The 14,071-nt window shown below is 34.2% G+C and overlaps 1 protein-coding gene across 1 annotated transcript in view; it reads right to left on the bottom strand.

Annotated features, from left to right (window-relative positions):
* The window catches only part of LOC129229373 (fibronectin type-III domain-containing protein 3A-like), a 208,298-nt gene extending 198,583 nt beyond the window's left edge, over positions 1 to 9,715 (bottom strand). Inside the window, exon 1 of the mRNA XM_054863668.1 lies at positions 8,986 to 9,715. Coding sequence (XP_054719643.1) covers positions 8,986 to 9,124 — 139 coding nt within the window. The 5' untranslated portion in view covers positions 9,125 to 9,715. The remainder of the gene's footprint in view (positions 1 to 8,985) is intronic.
* Positions 9,716 to 14,071: the final 4,356 nt, after the last annotated feature.

The raw sequence follows: 14,071 nt of genomic DNA, 5'->3' as shown, positions 1-14,071 counted from the left end.
TTAGCATATTAAAGGCAGGATTTGCCAAACCAGGCCCAGCCCAAAATGACCCCCCCCCCTCCCGTTTGTTTTTCCGGGCGGGCATACTTGAAAACCTACTATCTCGGCAAAGTGGGTTTTTCACAATTTTCAACATTTACTTCAGAAATAAACTAAATATTGACCAATAAGTCCAGAAATAGAAATCTAGCTTTCTGAACAGTATATAAAATATTGGAAATTTAAACTGCATAATAGCCATTTCCATAGCCCCTCCCCTTTTTCTTTTGTTGAAGTACACTTGTTACACTAAAATAAGCAATAATTATTTCGATCAAATTTCAAGATTTTTATTTATTTATTTTTTTTTTTTTTTTTTTGCAATTGTGGAGGTAAAATGCTTTGATTTTCTGAAATTGGGCATCTCTTTTTTAACAGAAGCTCAATCCAAGGTTTCCAAGAGAAAAAGACAGATTCCAAAAGTTAATTTTGATTCCCCCGCTCTTAAAATCCGCCCTTACTCGAAATAACTTTGATATAAGAATTAAAAACGTACACAGTGTTCCAAAATTAAAAAAAAAAGGTTGTTTTTGTTTTGCTTTTGATAAATTAAATGCCAAACTTATTTTATTCCAAATTACATTTTTCAAAAAACCTCTCCCCAGGTGTTAATTATATTTTGCTCGAAGGTTAGTGCATGAAGGTGCTCAAAAGACTTTTGCATGACAGCGCCAATCAGCTTGGAACAGGACTGATCCCGATTATAGTAATCGTTTGTGTAGCTTGCTTTTATCTTACTTCTACTGCATATTTTTTAATCTGTTTAGCCAGAAAAAAAATTGCAACTATTCCTTTTCGTTTTCTGCAATACTTGTAATTGAAAAAAGGTTGTTGCAATGAGAAATCGATGAAAAAAGGTTGTTGCAATGAGAAATCGATAGTTTATTTTTTCTTTTAAACTTAAAATAGCTGTTTCTTACAAATTTTGAACAATACTGTAAACTATACGATCTAGTACTCAATTAGAGACTGTAAAGTACAAATGAGGTGCATCAATTAATTAAATGTTCTAGAATCCTTGAAAAAAATTAGATAAGTCATTGAAACTCCTAAGAAAAGTGTGCTTAAATGTCATTTCTCATCAAATGTATTAGAGACGTACCGAGTAGCACTTCGGCCGAGTAGCCGAGTACCGAGTACTTGGCCTTTCACTACTCGGCCGAGTACCGAGTTACCGAGTACTCGGCCTTTCACTACTCGGCCGAGTTACCAAGTACCAATTATGTTTAAAGAAGAACCACCGACGCACATGTAGTGATGTGGATCAGGTAAATACCCAGCGGGTAGGTAAATATTTTTTGGGTATTTACCCGGGTATTTACCCAAGGCCTGGGTAAATACCCAAAAACTGGGTATTTAATAAAAAACTGCAAAAAAGCGAATGAGAATTTTTCTTTTAAATCTAAATATGAAATAATTGGTAAAACTGATATATGCATATGTATTACACAGTTTATAATATTTTTTATTGGAAGACTTGATGAAATCATGAAAGAAACATATCGTGAACCAAAGAACCTTTCTTTTCAATGTCATAATTGGAGAAGTATAAGCAATTCATTATGAACTTCAGGATTTCAAAATCACAATCTAGGTTAGTCATATCCAAAATGAAAAAAAAAAGGAAGCATGAGGGATGTTTGGAAGAATAAACTGAGAAGTTATTAAGAAACTATGGTGTTATTTATTTTATTGATATTTAAGTGATATCATGGAAAATATAGAAACAGTTTTCACATTAATAAACAAAAAAAAAAAAAGCAAAATTTTCTTTTCTGTTGCCTTGCTCATTTGCATTTGCTCCCCTGTAGGGTGGGAAGGTAAATATTTTTTGGGGTATTTATCCGAAGGCAGGGTAAATCCCCTAGTAATTGCGCATTTTGCAAAAAATGTTTAGGTAGTATTAAAAGGTGACTATTATCTTTTTTAAACATAAACCCTAAAATAAAAGATTAAAAATTTTAAATGAATTTTAAATGTTTATGTATATTATGTGTGTGTGTGTATATATATGTGTGTGTGATACAGAATACACCTGAACAATTGAACTAAGTTTGGAGGAAATTTCTGCATAAGATATAGGTAAATAAATTGTAATAATAAATTGAGCGGCATTTCGTTACATTTTGATGTCATGCAGGGACATATTACTGGGTTATAAAAGAATAGGACCTTAAAAAATTGATGTTTGCTTTTTTTTTGTAACCAGTTAAGCTTTTTTTTTTTTGTAGAATGGCTTTTTATATCTGAAATTTGGCTATCAACATTGATTAGGCATATCCAACACATTTAATGTGAATATCATATTAGATTGCTAAGCTGTTTCACACAATAATTCTTTAAATATGTGATCAAAATACAATTTTTGGGCAAAAATTTATTGTTCTGTATATGGTTGGTTGTATATATACATAATGGAATACATACAGAAAAGTATTTTAGATGAATATAAATTTTTGAAATAAATACCCGGGTATTTACCCATTTTGGGTATTTACCCGGGTACATACCCTGGGTATTTACCCCTAAAAATAAATACCCGGGTATTTTACATCACTACGCACATGTGATGAATTTTGAAGTTATTGGAATAGTAGTTTAGACCTCCTTGTCCATATAATAGTTTTTAAAACTAAATTCCTGCTGAAATTTAACTACGCATTATTTAAAAAATTTTGTGTCAAAAATTGTACAAAGACATTATTTTTGAAATTAAAATTTTTTTTTGTCCGCACTAGAGGGGTGTCCGCAGGACAGGGGTTTAATAATGTTATTTGCATTGGAACTGGGGAATTAAAAATTGTCCGCATAAGAGGGGTGTCCGTTAGGAGGGGTTTCACTGTATACCAATCAATTATAGTTCTCCGCCAAACATAAATTTTTAAAAGCAGATAAAACAAATGTGCAGGAACACTGCACACACGTGTTTCTGCCCCCCTCTCCTCCCCCGTTACAAGGAACGTTTTTTTCAGTGCATAACATGTGAGCTAAAGAATGTAAAGACATTCGACAAAAAAGTCATACTTTTGTTGGATGGCTTTAAATCCAAGAGCTTCCATTTTGTGCATTGAAAAAGGAATTCCTTGTAACGCAAAACAAGTGTCTGCAGTCTTCCTGCACTGTGCTTTTAACGTTGTTTTATTTTCTTTTATTTTTTAAACAAAGGTATTTTTATATTTTTTATAACTAATTTTTGCTTGTAGCAAAAATCCATTTTTAATATAAATATTCCATATTTTCTATACTTACCTTTTTTGCATAATTTTTAATAAATAAGTTTTATTAACTTTGCAGACATTAAAATAAAGATTTATTCATACATGAATAATTAATATGAAGCATTACAAACTTCATTATTCTCAAAATTTTAAATTTGATTTATAAATTTTAATTGTAAATGATTGCAGAATATAATGCTTGCTCTTTTTTTTTATACATTTTAGTATCTGTCTAGGACAATATTCAATTTTTTGCAACTACTCGGTATTGGCCGAGTATCTGATCAGAATTTGGCCGAGTAGGCCGAGTAATTACCGAGTACTCGGTACGTCTCTAAAATGTATAAATTATGAATTGTTCAAATGGGCAGCATGTTACTCTCTTGTTACCTATTTTCTAAATAGTACACCATTTCTTCTAAATTATTAATTCAACTTACATTACAAAGCACATTTAAAGCATATTAGTCTATTCCCCCCCCCCCCCCCCCCCCCCCGAGATTCTAATCTATCCAATTTCCCCTTTTCGGCTTATAAATGCAGAATTTTATACCTATTTTACAGAATTTCCTTTGGAAGAGAAACCCTTGGACCCTCTAAAACTCACTTTCTTGATACCAGTCTCCATAAAAAGGACAGCATGCAAAACACATTAATAAAACGTGACGTACAAAAGAGTAAAGCATGGCCTTACATGCATCACAAGAAAAGAAAAACAACACAGGAAGGGGCGGGACATTTAAAAATGTTGTTCAAAAAGAAAAATCTGCTCCCCTCCCCCCCCCCCCCCAGAAACTCAGTCCGAAATCTGCCTATGCATTCACTACTCTTAATATCGCTTCTTAAAAGGAGGTTATGATGACTTGGGTATTTGAGAAGAGTAGTTCACATTTGGAACGAACCCCTTCCTATTTAGTTTGCTGAGCATTATCTTAGAATATAAAATCCGAAAATGTATGTTGCAAAAAAGTTAGAGGAATTGTTTTTGTACTTGTTGCAATATACCACTCAGTAAATATATAATAAGCTTTGAATCTAAACAAGCAGTAAAATGAATAAATACTAAGGGTACTAGCACAGCCAGAATTTACCTTCTGGGAGGTGATGTTCATAACGGTCCTTCCATGTAATATAAAATGCAATAATAGAATTTGTAATATTACTTAAAATCAAGGCTATTTAGACCCAGCCCCCCCCCCCTCCAACACTCACCTGTTGTACTTTCCTGACAAACAGGCAAGAATGATGTGACATTGAAACCAAAACCCCTCCCTTTATGAAATCCTGGACACAGGCCTGGTTCAATGTACAAGTATGAGTTAGAAAATGAACGATCCTCTGATAAACAGATTATTAAAAAGAACGACATTGCCTATCTCTAATTTGAAAAATAACAAAATTCACACCCACATTTATGCAAATTATTTGAATTCTCAAAACCAGGGGTGGCAGTTGCACCCTTCTGATTCTCTGACAGGCCTGTATTTACACACAAGTGGGTGTGGTTTTTGCTGTTTTTCAATATAATTTGCACTGAGTTTCAAAAACCATATGCTCCCCCCCCCCCTCCCGAAAAAATTCTGGGAAGAGGCTATCAAATCAAGGGTGCCCATATAGGGGGGCAAGGGGGCTTGACCCCCCCTTTGAAATTAGAACTTTCTTGCTTTTAGTACTTTTTGCTTTGCAAAAATGTACAAACATTTCTTCTCCAGTCATTAACCGTTTACCCGCCAATGTTCCAAAAATGGAACATCATATTTAAGTGAAAATTTTCCCAAGAAATAACGTTAAACTAAACAAGTTTTTTTTAACACAGTTTAGTCTTATTTCAAAGTATTTTTTGATTTCCTGCTTGATTGTTTATATGTTTTCAATTATTTATTGCGATTTTTCAAAGATGAGTGTTTTTTTAGCTTTTTGCAACTTTTTATAAAATTTATCAAAAATTGGTTTTTTCAGAAAATGTGATGATATTTATTATAGTTGTGAAAAATACTTCAATGTATGATTTTAAAATGCTTGTAGAAATGTATAATGATATTTCCAAAAGGTGTACCCCTTCAAAATAGCATGTTCCAATTTTGGAACATTGGCGCTTTTAGGGAGTCAAATTTCCAAGAAGTAAATCGTTCGACTTCTAAGGGGAAATTTCATTTTTTCGTAATATATGTTTCTTTTTTTTTTTTCTCATTTTAAATGTACTCTGATGTAGATGTTGGCAAAACCAAGTAAGTTTATATTTTGAAAGGATAAGAAGTTTCGTTAGCAAAGAAAATAATAACAGTCTTCTGTTTGACGGACTATATGGCTCCGAATCCACACCTGCTCGGACAGCTGCATTGTCATGTAATAATAAAAAATAATATTAGTGAGAGTTTTATTCTTCATATTTTAAATGCAGTTCAATAATTCGCTAGCTTTGTTTTCGGGCGAAACGAAATTCTGTTTGACGTATACCAACTGTTCATAAATGTTAAAAAATGTCTACAAGATTTCTTACTGTAGAACAAGCTGTGGCTTATTTAGAGACATTGTCAGATTCGGGTATTTCAGATGTAGATATATGCCAATTACCCCCTGATGAACTAGGCAATATCACTGAGGAAGAATAGATGTTGACAGAGATGAAATCCTACAATTTTTTGGTTTGTTGCTATTGAGTGGGTACCATTCTGTTCCTTCTGAAGATATTTATTGGAGCAGTGCAGAAGATACATCTGTGCCAATTGTACTAACAGTTATGCCTCAAAATCGTTTTCGAAAAATAAAAAACAACTTTCATTTGATGGACAACCATGAATTAAAACAAAATGACAAACTAAGAAAAGTTTTCCTTATTTACGAAGAATTGTGTAAAAACCCTCAACAATTTGGTGTATTTCATGAAAAATTTAAGCATAGATGAATCTATGGTTCCCTACTACGGTCGGCATTCATGTAAAATGTTTATTAGATGAAAACCAATAAGATTCGGCTTCAAAATTTGGATGCTGTGCTCTTCAAGTGGATACCCATATTCCATGGAGATTTATTCAGGCAAAAAAGAAGGATCCCCTGATGTGCAATTAGGATCCAGAGTTGTAAATGATCTATTATCAGTTTTGACTGACACGTCTAAGCATGAAGTATACTTTGATAACTTTTTTACATCATATGACTTAATTTCTCAGCTATCAAAAAAAAAGTGTACGAGCAACAGGAACAATTCGTGAAAACCGAACTGGCCATTGTCCACGGAAATCCAAAAAAGCCCTTTCTAAAGAAGATCGCGGAAATTTTGACTATCGATCTGATGGATCAGTGTACATGTGCAGCTGGAAAGATAATGCAGTGGTTACAGTAGCATCTAATTGTTATACACATGAGCCACTTGCATCTGTAAAATGTTACTCAAATGCGCAGAAATGCAAGATAGATGTGCCACAACCTCATCTTATCAAGAGATACAATGAAGGAATGGGGGGTGTGGACGTCTTGGATAAACTTTTAGGGAGCTACAGACCTCATTTGAGGAGTAAAAAATGGTGGTGGAATCTTTTTAGTAATGCGCTGAATATTTCAGTTATAGCTAGTTGGTTACTTCATTGTGATTTACACGAAGTCAAGATGAAGCATTTAGAGTTCCGAAGAGAAATAACAACTCACCTCCTAAGAAGAAAAGTACGAGTGGAAAGTCCTCCAGGGCCTCGTTGTCATTTACATAAACAATCAAGAATGACGGACATTATATTGTATCTGCATCCCAAGGACGTTGCGTGGTGTGCAAAAAAATAAGACTAAGAAATGTTTCCATTGCGACAAACGACTTCATCAGCAACGCTTCCTTTCATATGATGGGCATTAGATATTTCAGTATTGGATTTTCTGAATTCTGATATGTACACAAATGCAATTTAAAATATTATTTTTTCCGCAATAAAGTATGCTAAGATAAAAACCGCATTCAAAACCTCTTAGTTTAAAAAAATTCTCTGAAAAAAAAACTTCATGCAAAACGCCAATGTTCCAAAAATGGAACATACTGAAAATCACAGTAAAAAATTTTTTTCTGGAAATTTTATTTTATTTCTGTATTTACTAGACATAAATAGACATAATTTCAAAAAATTACTCAAATTTGATCATCCGTCAATAGTTCGGCGGTTAAACGGTTAATGAATAAGTTATTACCTAAATTTGTCAAATTTTATGGACTCTAATCTGCCCTGAAATCGGTTTCCACATAGAAAATATACAGCTAAACCATGGGTTAAATATTTGAGCTCTCCCTTTCAACTTTGCATATGGGCGCAATCAAATTGTAAAAACTCGGAATGTTTAAGGATGTTCACAAAGCCATGACTTACAAATTAAAGAGAAATATTTGTTGTAGAAACATTGTGAAGAAAAACGTGTATAATAACAAATTGACTGAATCATAACTAATTGTTAAAATACAAAGTGAATTTCTTTTCCTTGTCTTAAATATTCGAGTAGAGACTTTTTCTATGTGAACAAAATGTTAAGCCAGTGACTTTCAGTGAGTATTCGATTACTCACCGGGAAAAAATTTGATCAAAAGAATCCATAATAACAGTTAAAATGCCTTTGTTATCAAGAATGAGTCAGTGTTTAAAAAAGGTTGATTGTTGACTTGAGCTTATGAGAAATAGGAATACCTACAACAGCAAGACTTATGATTTTTTTTCGGCATTTTGCCTTGTTTTGACACTTGTGTAAGTAAAGAAGGTTAAATCCCATTACGATTACAACAAAATTCAAGGTATCGTAAGTTTTGTTCGTTGTAACAGAATTCAAAGTTTTAATAGCACAATTAAAATAGGACTGTATATCTATTTTGCTGAGATGGGTATTTGGTTTGTTGCGATATTCCCTATAATGCAATTTTACTGCATTGTCAGGCCTGTCAATTCTTATTTTTCCAGAGGTGGGGTGGGGGACAAAGGGTGTATACTCATCATAAATTTGAAAAGAAAAGCAACAAAAACCATCCCACAGATCTGAAATTAAACATTAATTTTTCAAAGACCCGGAAAAGGGTAGCAACAAACTCCCGTAAATGACAGGCCTTAATATTAATAATTTATTTTTAAAATTTAAATCATGATAACTGAATCAGTTTAGTATGTTATATATGAAAGGCAAAACCAGGCCCATCATTTAGTGGGGTCTTGAGAGGAAAATCGACCTCCAGGCTTTGAGATATTAGTATATTTATAAGTACATGGACCTGGTTTTTGCTTGTTTGATATAATATATCCATTGAGCATGTGTTCTTTGGACCCTCTGCCCTGGAAAATTTTGCCTCTGTAAAACAATATCAACCAAAAGTCACTTTCAGTGATTTTTAAATGAATTAAAGAATTCAGTGTGTTACAAATATGTAGTTCTAATTAATGTAGTTCCTTTTAAATTGATTTTTTTTTCTGTCAACTGAACTGCAGAGCATCATAATAAATCACTTCACAGTCTTAATAAAAAGAGGAAATGAATCAATAAGAATCAGAAAGAAAAAAATCTAAAATCATCGGAAGCTCAAAACAAAATAATCTCTTTGAAGCATCAGTTGACATTTTCACTTTTAAAACTCAGTATAAACAACAAAGTGATCCGTCAGAGAACAGTCATAACAAAGCGCCTTTTTGAATGTCAAGAACCTTTGAAATTCCGGGAAAACGCCCACGCCGCCCCTCACCCAGAAGTTTAAGAAACACGACACAGTACTCACCATGGAAAGTGCAAGGCATATGGTTACACATATCTTGAACTCCGTAACAATATTCTCCGTATCCATCAGGACCAGGAGCATAGAGTTCATTTCCATTGGGCCCATAATATCCACCAACCATTGGCATTGCAGTTAACATTGGTAAATTTCAGATCAGTCGCTGCGACCACACTACTATAGACTTTTGATAGCCTGTCAACAAAAACAGCGCGTCACAACGCTGTTGTGTAACATTAGCTATTTTCTTGCCCCTAAAATCGAGCAAATCCACAAAAATAACGATTTTACACTTCGAAACACTCTAGATCTGAATAAAATGCAGCTGTCAGAACATTGGTAAACAAAATAACTTAAGTCAATCTTAACTTAATTTCGACACGAATCTACACAGCAAGTACTTCCTTTGGGACACTAAGATCTGTTTAATATCCAAAATAATCCACTGCTGTAATGTTTAAAAGTAATATGCGTATCCGGCTCCTACCGATGACGTTGAGGTGATGGTTTACACACGTTACTTGTCATTTAATCTCTTTAAAATCGAATTCCACTTCAGAGATCGTCCGATTTTCTACATGACTCACATAGTCTAATTTTTCGGATAAAAATGTACTCACAAGTCAATTACTTGAACGTATGTTTAGCACTAAAAACAGATTTAATAGATATCAAGTTCACTAGCACAAGAGCGTAATAACATTACCTCTCACGAATTTGAGCGTGTACATACTTTACGTAAGATTCATGAGCAATCTCTTTGCACTACCCCAGCATAGCCTCGTCGCTGTTATCGAAACGACCGAGGATTTTCTAGTCATTAAAGCGCTACCTAGTGGCGATTTGAGAGAAATTTCGTTACATTTTTGACATTTAACTTGGAAAAAAAAAAAAAAAAATTCAAGATTTAAAAATGTATTCCTGTAATAACAATCCCTATTTCTCTTTCAAAAATGCCTTGGAAGGATTCTCCCAATGCGATAGAGGAACAAGTTATTAAATAAGGATAATCCATACCGGTTCCGAAGTAGAATTATAAAACTTTTACAAACGTAGCTTTCATTTATAAGTAATCTTTTTACTTTATTCCTTTCTGAGTTTTTCCTTGGTTATGGTTTTATTCTTTTATTTCGTTTTATAATGAAAGAAAAAAAGAGATAACTTCGGTTCACACAGTCGAGACGTATTGTTGGGGACTGCAGTGAAATATTGATTGATATCACAACTTTTTCCAAACATTTGACAAGGTCACCGAGATGTATGTGAATGAAGGGTTTTCTTTGCGGGGGGGGGGGGGGAACTATCAGAAAACTTCTTCAATAAAAAGCATCTCTCTAAGTCATTATTTTTTGCAGGAAACTTTAACCATTCCCAAAGCACAAATGTTTTGTTGTAAGTTTTGCGTTGCGCAAGATATTAATCAACTTTGCATTGTTCAATCTAATGAAAATTGAAAATCAGAAAAATGTAAGTTGCTTAAAAGATGGGCTTTACGTTTTCTTGCTCAAAAACGAAGTGAGAGCTGACTTAACATGGCAGACTAAAAAAAAATCATGCGATCAAAAAATTTCAAATTAGAATTTTTGGGAGGAGTGCCTTCCCGACATGTCAATTTTTTCCAGGGAGAGGGGCAAAGGAGAAAAAAACTCAGAGCAAATTATACCAAAAAATCACAAAAAAACGGCCACTCAGGGGTGCCCCGATCGGAAGTCACAAGAGTTCAAAGAGCACTCCCAAAAAGTAGTTTTAGTTTTAAAAGTAGTAAGTTTAGTTTTAAAGACTAATTTCGCGTATAGTTAAATTAGTGTTTAATTCAGGATTCAGTGGGTTGTCAGTTACGTTATGTAGTGGTTTATAGGAGGTCCCGACTTCAAAAGGTTATTAAAAACTAAGAGATCGTATATAATTAGTTAGGTATTTAAAATAATTCATCGCATAGTAATTTAAATCTGTCTTTAGTTTAGTTGATTTTTGTACTGGAATTGTAAAATAAATTTCATTTCTATGTTTGGCTAGGAAATAGAATGTAAGTGTATACAGTTATTTTTTGCTTTTTAGTTCCTGGGTATTTTTTGAAGGCGGTTTTTTTTTTATTTAAAAGTAATTTATTTGCTTTTTACTTCCTGGGTATTTTTTGAAGTCGGTTTTTTTTTTATTTAAAAGTAGTTTATTTTTTGCTTTTTTTAGTGGTGTAAATAACACGGTGAGCGTCTCGGAGAATTCCGACGACTGTGAAGAAAGGCTTTTTCAAATGCGTAACTACACTGCTTGACATTGCTAAGGAACAATTACGTTTTTTGGAATAGTTAAGAATAGATAATGGTTAAAGAAACAGAACGAAATATATAGTTAGTAGGGAGGATGTGCCTTTATTATAAGTACAAAATAATACAGATATTACTGCATCAATGAAGTAAAAACTTAAAAATAAAAAAATAATCCTACTTAGCTGATTTTCATATAGCCACAAAAAAATGAGCTAGATGATGCAGCAGAATGATGGAGACATGAGTACCTTAATATGATGTATGATTACCAGGGACACTGATGCACATTTTGCATCTGTTTTCCCTACTCCCCATTAATTATTGAGGAGTGCTTGTGGGATGTTTTCCCACTCCTCTCTCAATGCAGATTTGAGTTCTTGTACTGTTCTGAGAGGGACGGTTCTTCACACAACACGTCTGCCAAGAACCTCACAGGCAAATTCAATTGGATTTAAGTCGGGAAAGTAAGTAGGCCACTGCATAAGGAGAATGTTTTCACTTTGCAGTGTGTCTGACACTTCAATGCTCCAGTGTGGCAGCGTATCATCGTCCGTAAAGAGAAAGTCTGGATCTACAGCCCCCCTAAAAAGACGAACATGGTCAAGCATAACATCTCTGCAATACATTTTCGACGTATCCCTTTCTTATTCAAAAATGTGAAGCGGTGTTCTGCCATGGTGCATGATGCCTGCCCACACCATGACGCCTGGGCCGTACCGATCACGTTCGCAAACAAATTTTTGTACATAACGTGTTCTACGCTCTCTCCACAGTAGTTGGTTACTAGAATCACTTGTCACACTGAAACGAGATTCGTCAGAGAACATCACGCTAGACCAATTTTGATGATCCCACCAACATGTTCCTTACACCAGCGTAATCTCTCTCGACGATGGGGTGGTTGAACTTGGATGCAACGTACCGGCTTCCGTGCATACAAACCGACATTATTTACTCGCCGTGAGATGGTTCTTATTGCAGAAACATGTGTACCGGTAGCGGTTGTTAGATTTGCAGCAATCTGTCCAAGAGTGAAATTTCTGTTCCTTTTCACGACGAGGAACAGAATTCACAGACGACATATACCTTCAGACACCTTCAGACGACATATAGCGATCCTCTGAAGGTGTGGTGCTCCTACCACGATGCCGGCATGCTTTTGCAAAACATTTCCACCTTCAGCTGCCGTCTTTAATCGGGAGATGGCACTTTTTGATACACCCATTGCAGCAGCCACAGTGCTGACACTTTGACCTGCTTCCAGTCGTCCAACCGCTCGTCCACGATCGTAGATACTCAAATGATGTCTTGCTGACATTTTACTCTTAAGTATTTCAAGAACCAAACAGAATTTCAGAGAAAAACCTTTTTTAACATCCAGCACTATTTTTGTTAAAAACCAAACAGCGTGAATTTTCGTACGAATCTTGAGCGTGTATGCACTGTCTTTTATACAGATAACGAGTCTTGGTCTACCACGCCATCTGAACTTGAATTTATTTCCTTTGGCCAGGTGGTTGAAATACAAATTTGCATAAATCACTTGTTCCTTAGCAATTGTCAAGCAGTGTATGTACAAAAAAAAAAAAAATTGTCTTCATCATTAGTTCAACTTTATCAAAGTTTTCTTTCCGAAAGCAAATGCACGAGTCACTAAAAGAAACGAAATCGCTTTAAGTTTAAATTTGTAAAATTGTAAATTTTAGAATTGTAATATTGTAAATTGTAATTTATGTTTCGCAATTAGTGTCATGTAACTCGTGATAAAAGTCGCATGTTTCTTCACATGATGGCCCCACTATAGAAAAAGATTAAGAATTCCACTAGAATGAATTTTTGTTTGCTTCAGAGAATCCTTATTTCAAAATTTTCATTATCATTACTCTTAATAATATATATTTTTAGTATTTTCTTTAACTATAGGTAAAGAAAGTAAAAACCTTTGTTTTATGACCTTTGTTTATCAATGGGTTTTATATTTAATCGTTTGTGAGGGAAATTGCAGGAAATTTATTGTTTTACCCTTAACTTTTCCCTAAAGAACAAATAGGGTAAATCAAAGATTTGGAACCTAAGTTAGACCCCCCCCCCCTAAACAGGGACGATCCTAGGGTGTCTGTCGCCCGTGTGCAAAGACCTAATGTGCCGCCCCTCAAGAGTAATTTGCATATTTTGACTAATCCTTGACGTCCATATAAATAGTTCTTCAAATTTCTATATCAAGTAAAAAAGAAAGGAAAAAAAATGATGAACTTATAAAAAGGAAGAAAATTTTCATAGTAAGAAACTTCTTAGGTACAATTTATATCTTTGAAGAAAGTAATAGATACCAAAATTTACTAGTCGTAAAAACGCATTTTATAGTCTGTCTTCGGCAGGGGCGGCAAATAGGGGGGTCAAGAGGGGGCGGTCGCACCCCCAAATTTTTTGAGCAGAATGAGAGAAAATGGGTGAATTCAATTTATGTAAGTCGGAAATCAATGTTCATTAAAGGGAATCTCGCTGGTTCTCAGCAACTATTTGATGAAACTCGACACATTCTCAGACTAGAAAGTGTTTTTCGTTATTTGGATGATGACTTAGAAATTCATGTATTTTCGGCTTTATCAGAACATAGAAAACTGATAGAGAACCATGGTTAATTTTAACTAAAGAAGACATTGCCTCATATAGGCTAAATATTTCACACTTGTGTGCCCAGTGTAACGATGGTATGTCCAATATGAGAGGCTCGTGAAAAGTGGTGTATCTGCATGGTTTTACAAGAAAATTCCTTGATATTTTACATTCACTTTTACGCTCATTTTTTAAATGTATATTTA

The sequence above is a fragment of the Uloborus diversus genome, chromosome 1, assembly GCF_026930045.1.
Source record: "Uloborus diversus isolate 005 chromosome 1, Udiv.v.3.1, whole genome shotgun sequence".
Taxonomy (NCBI): domain Eukaryota; kingdom Metazoa; phylum Arthropoda; class Arachnida; order Araneae; family Uloboridae; genus Uloborus; species Uloborus diversus.
Note: the sequence above shows the minus strand (reverse complement) of the source record. Positions and strands in the feature narration are given on the sequence as shown.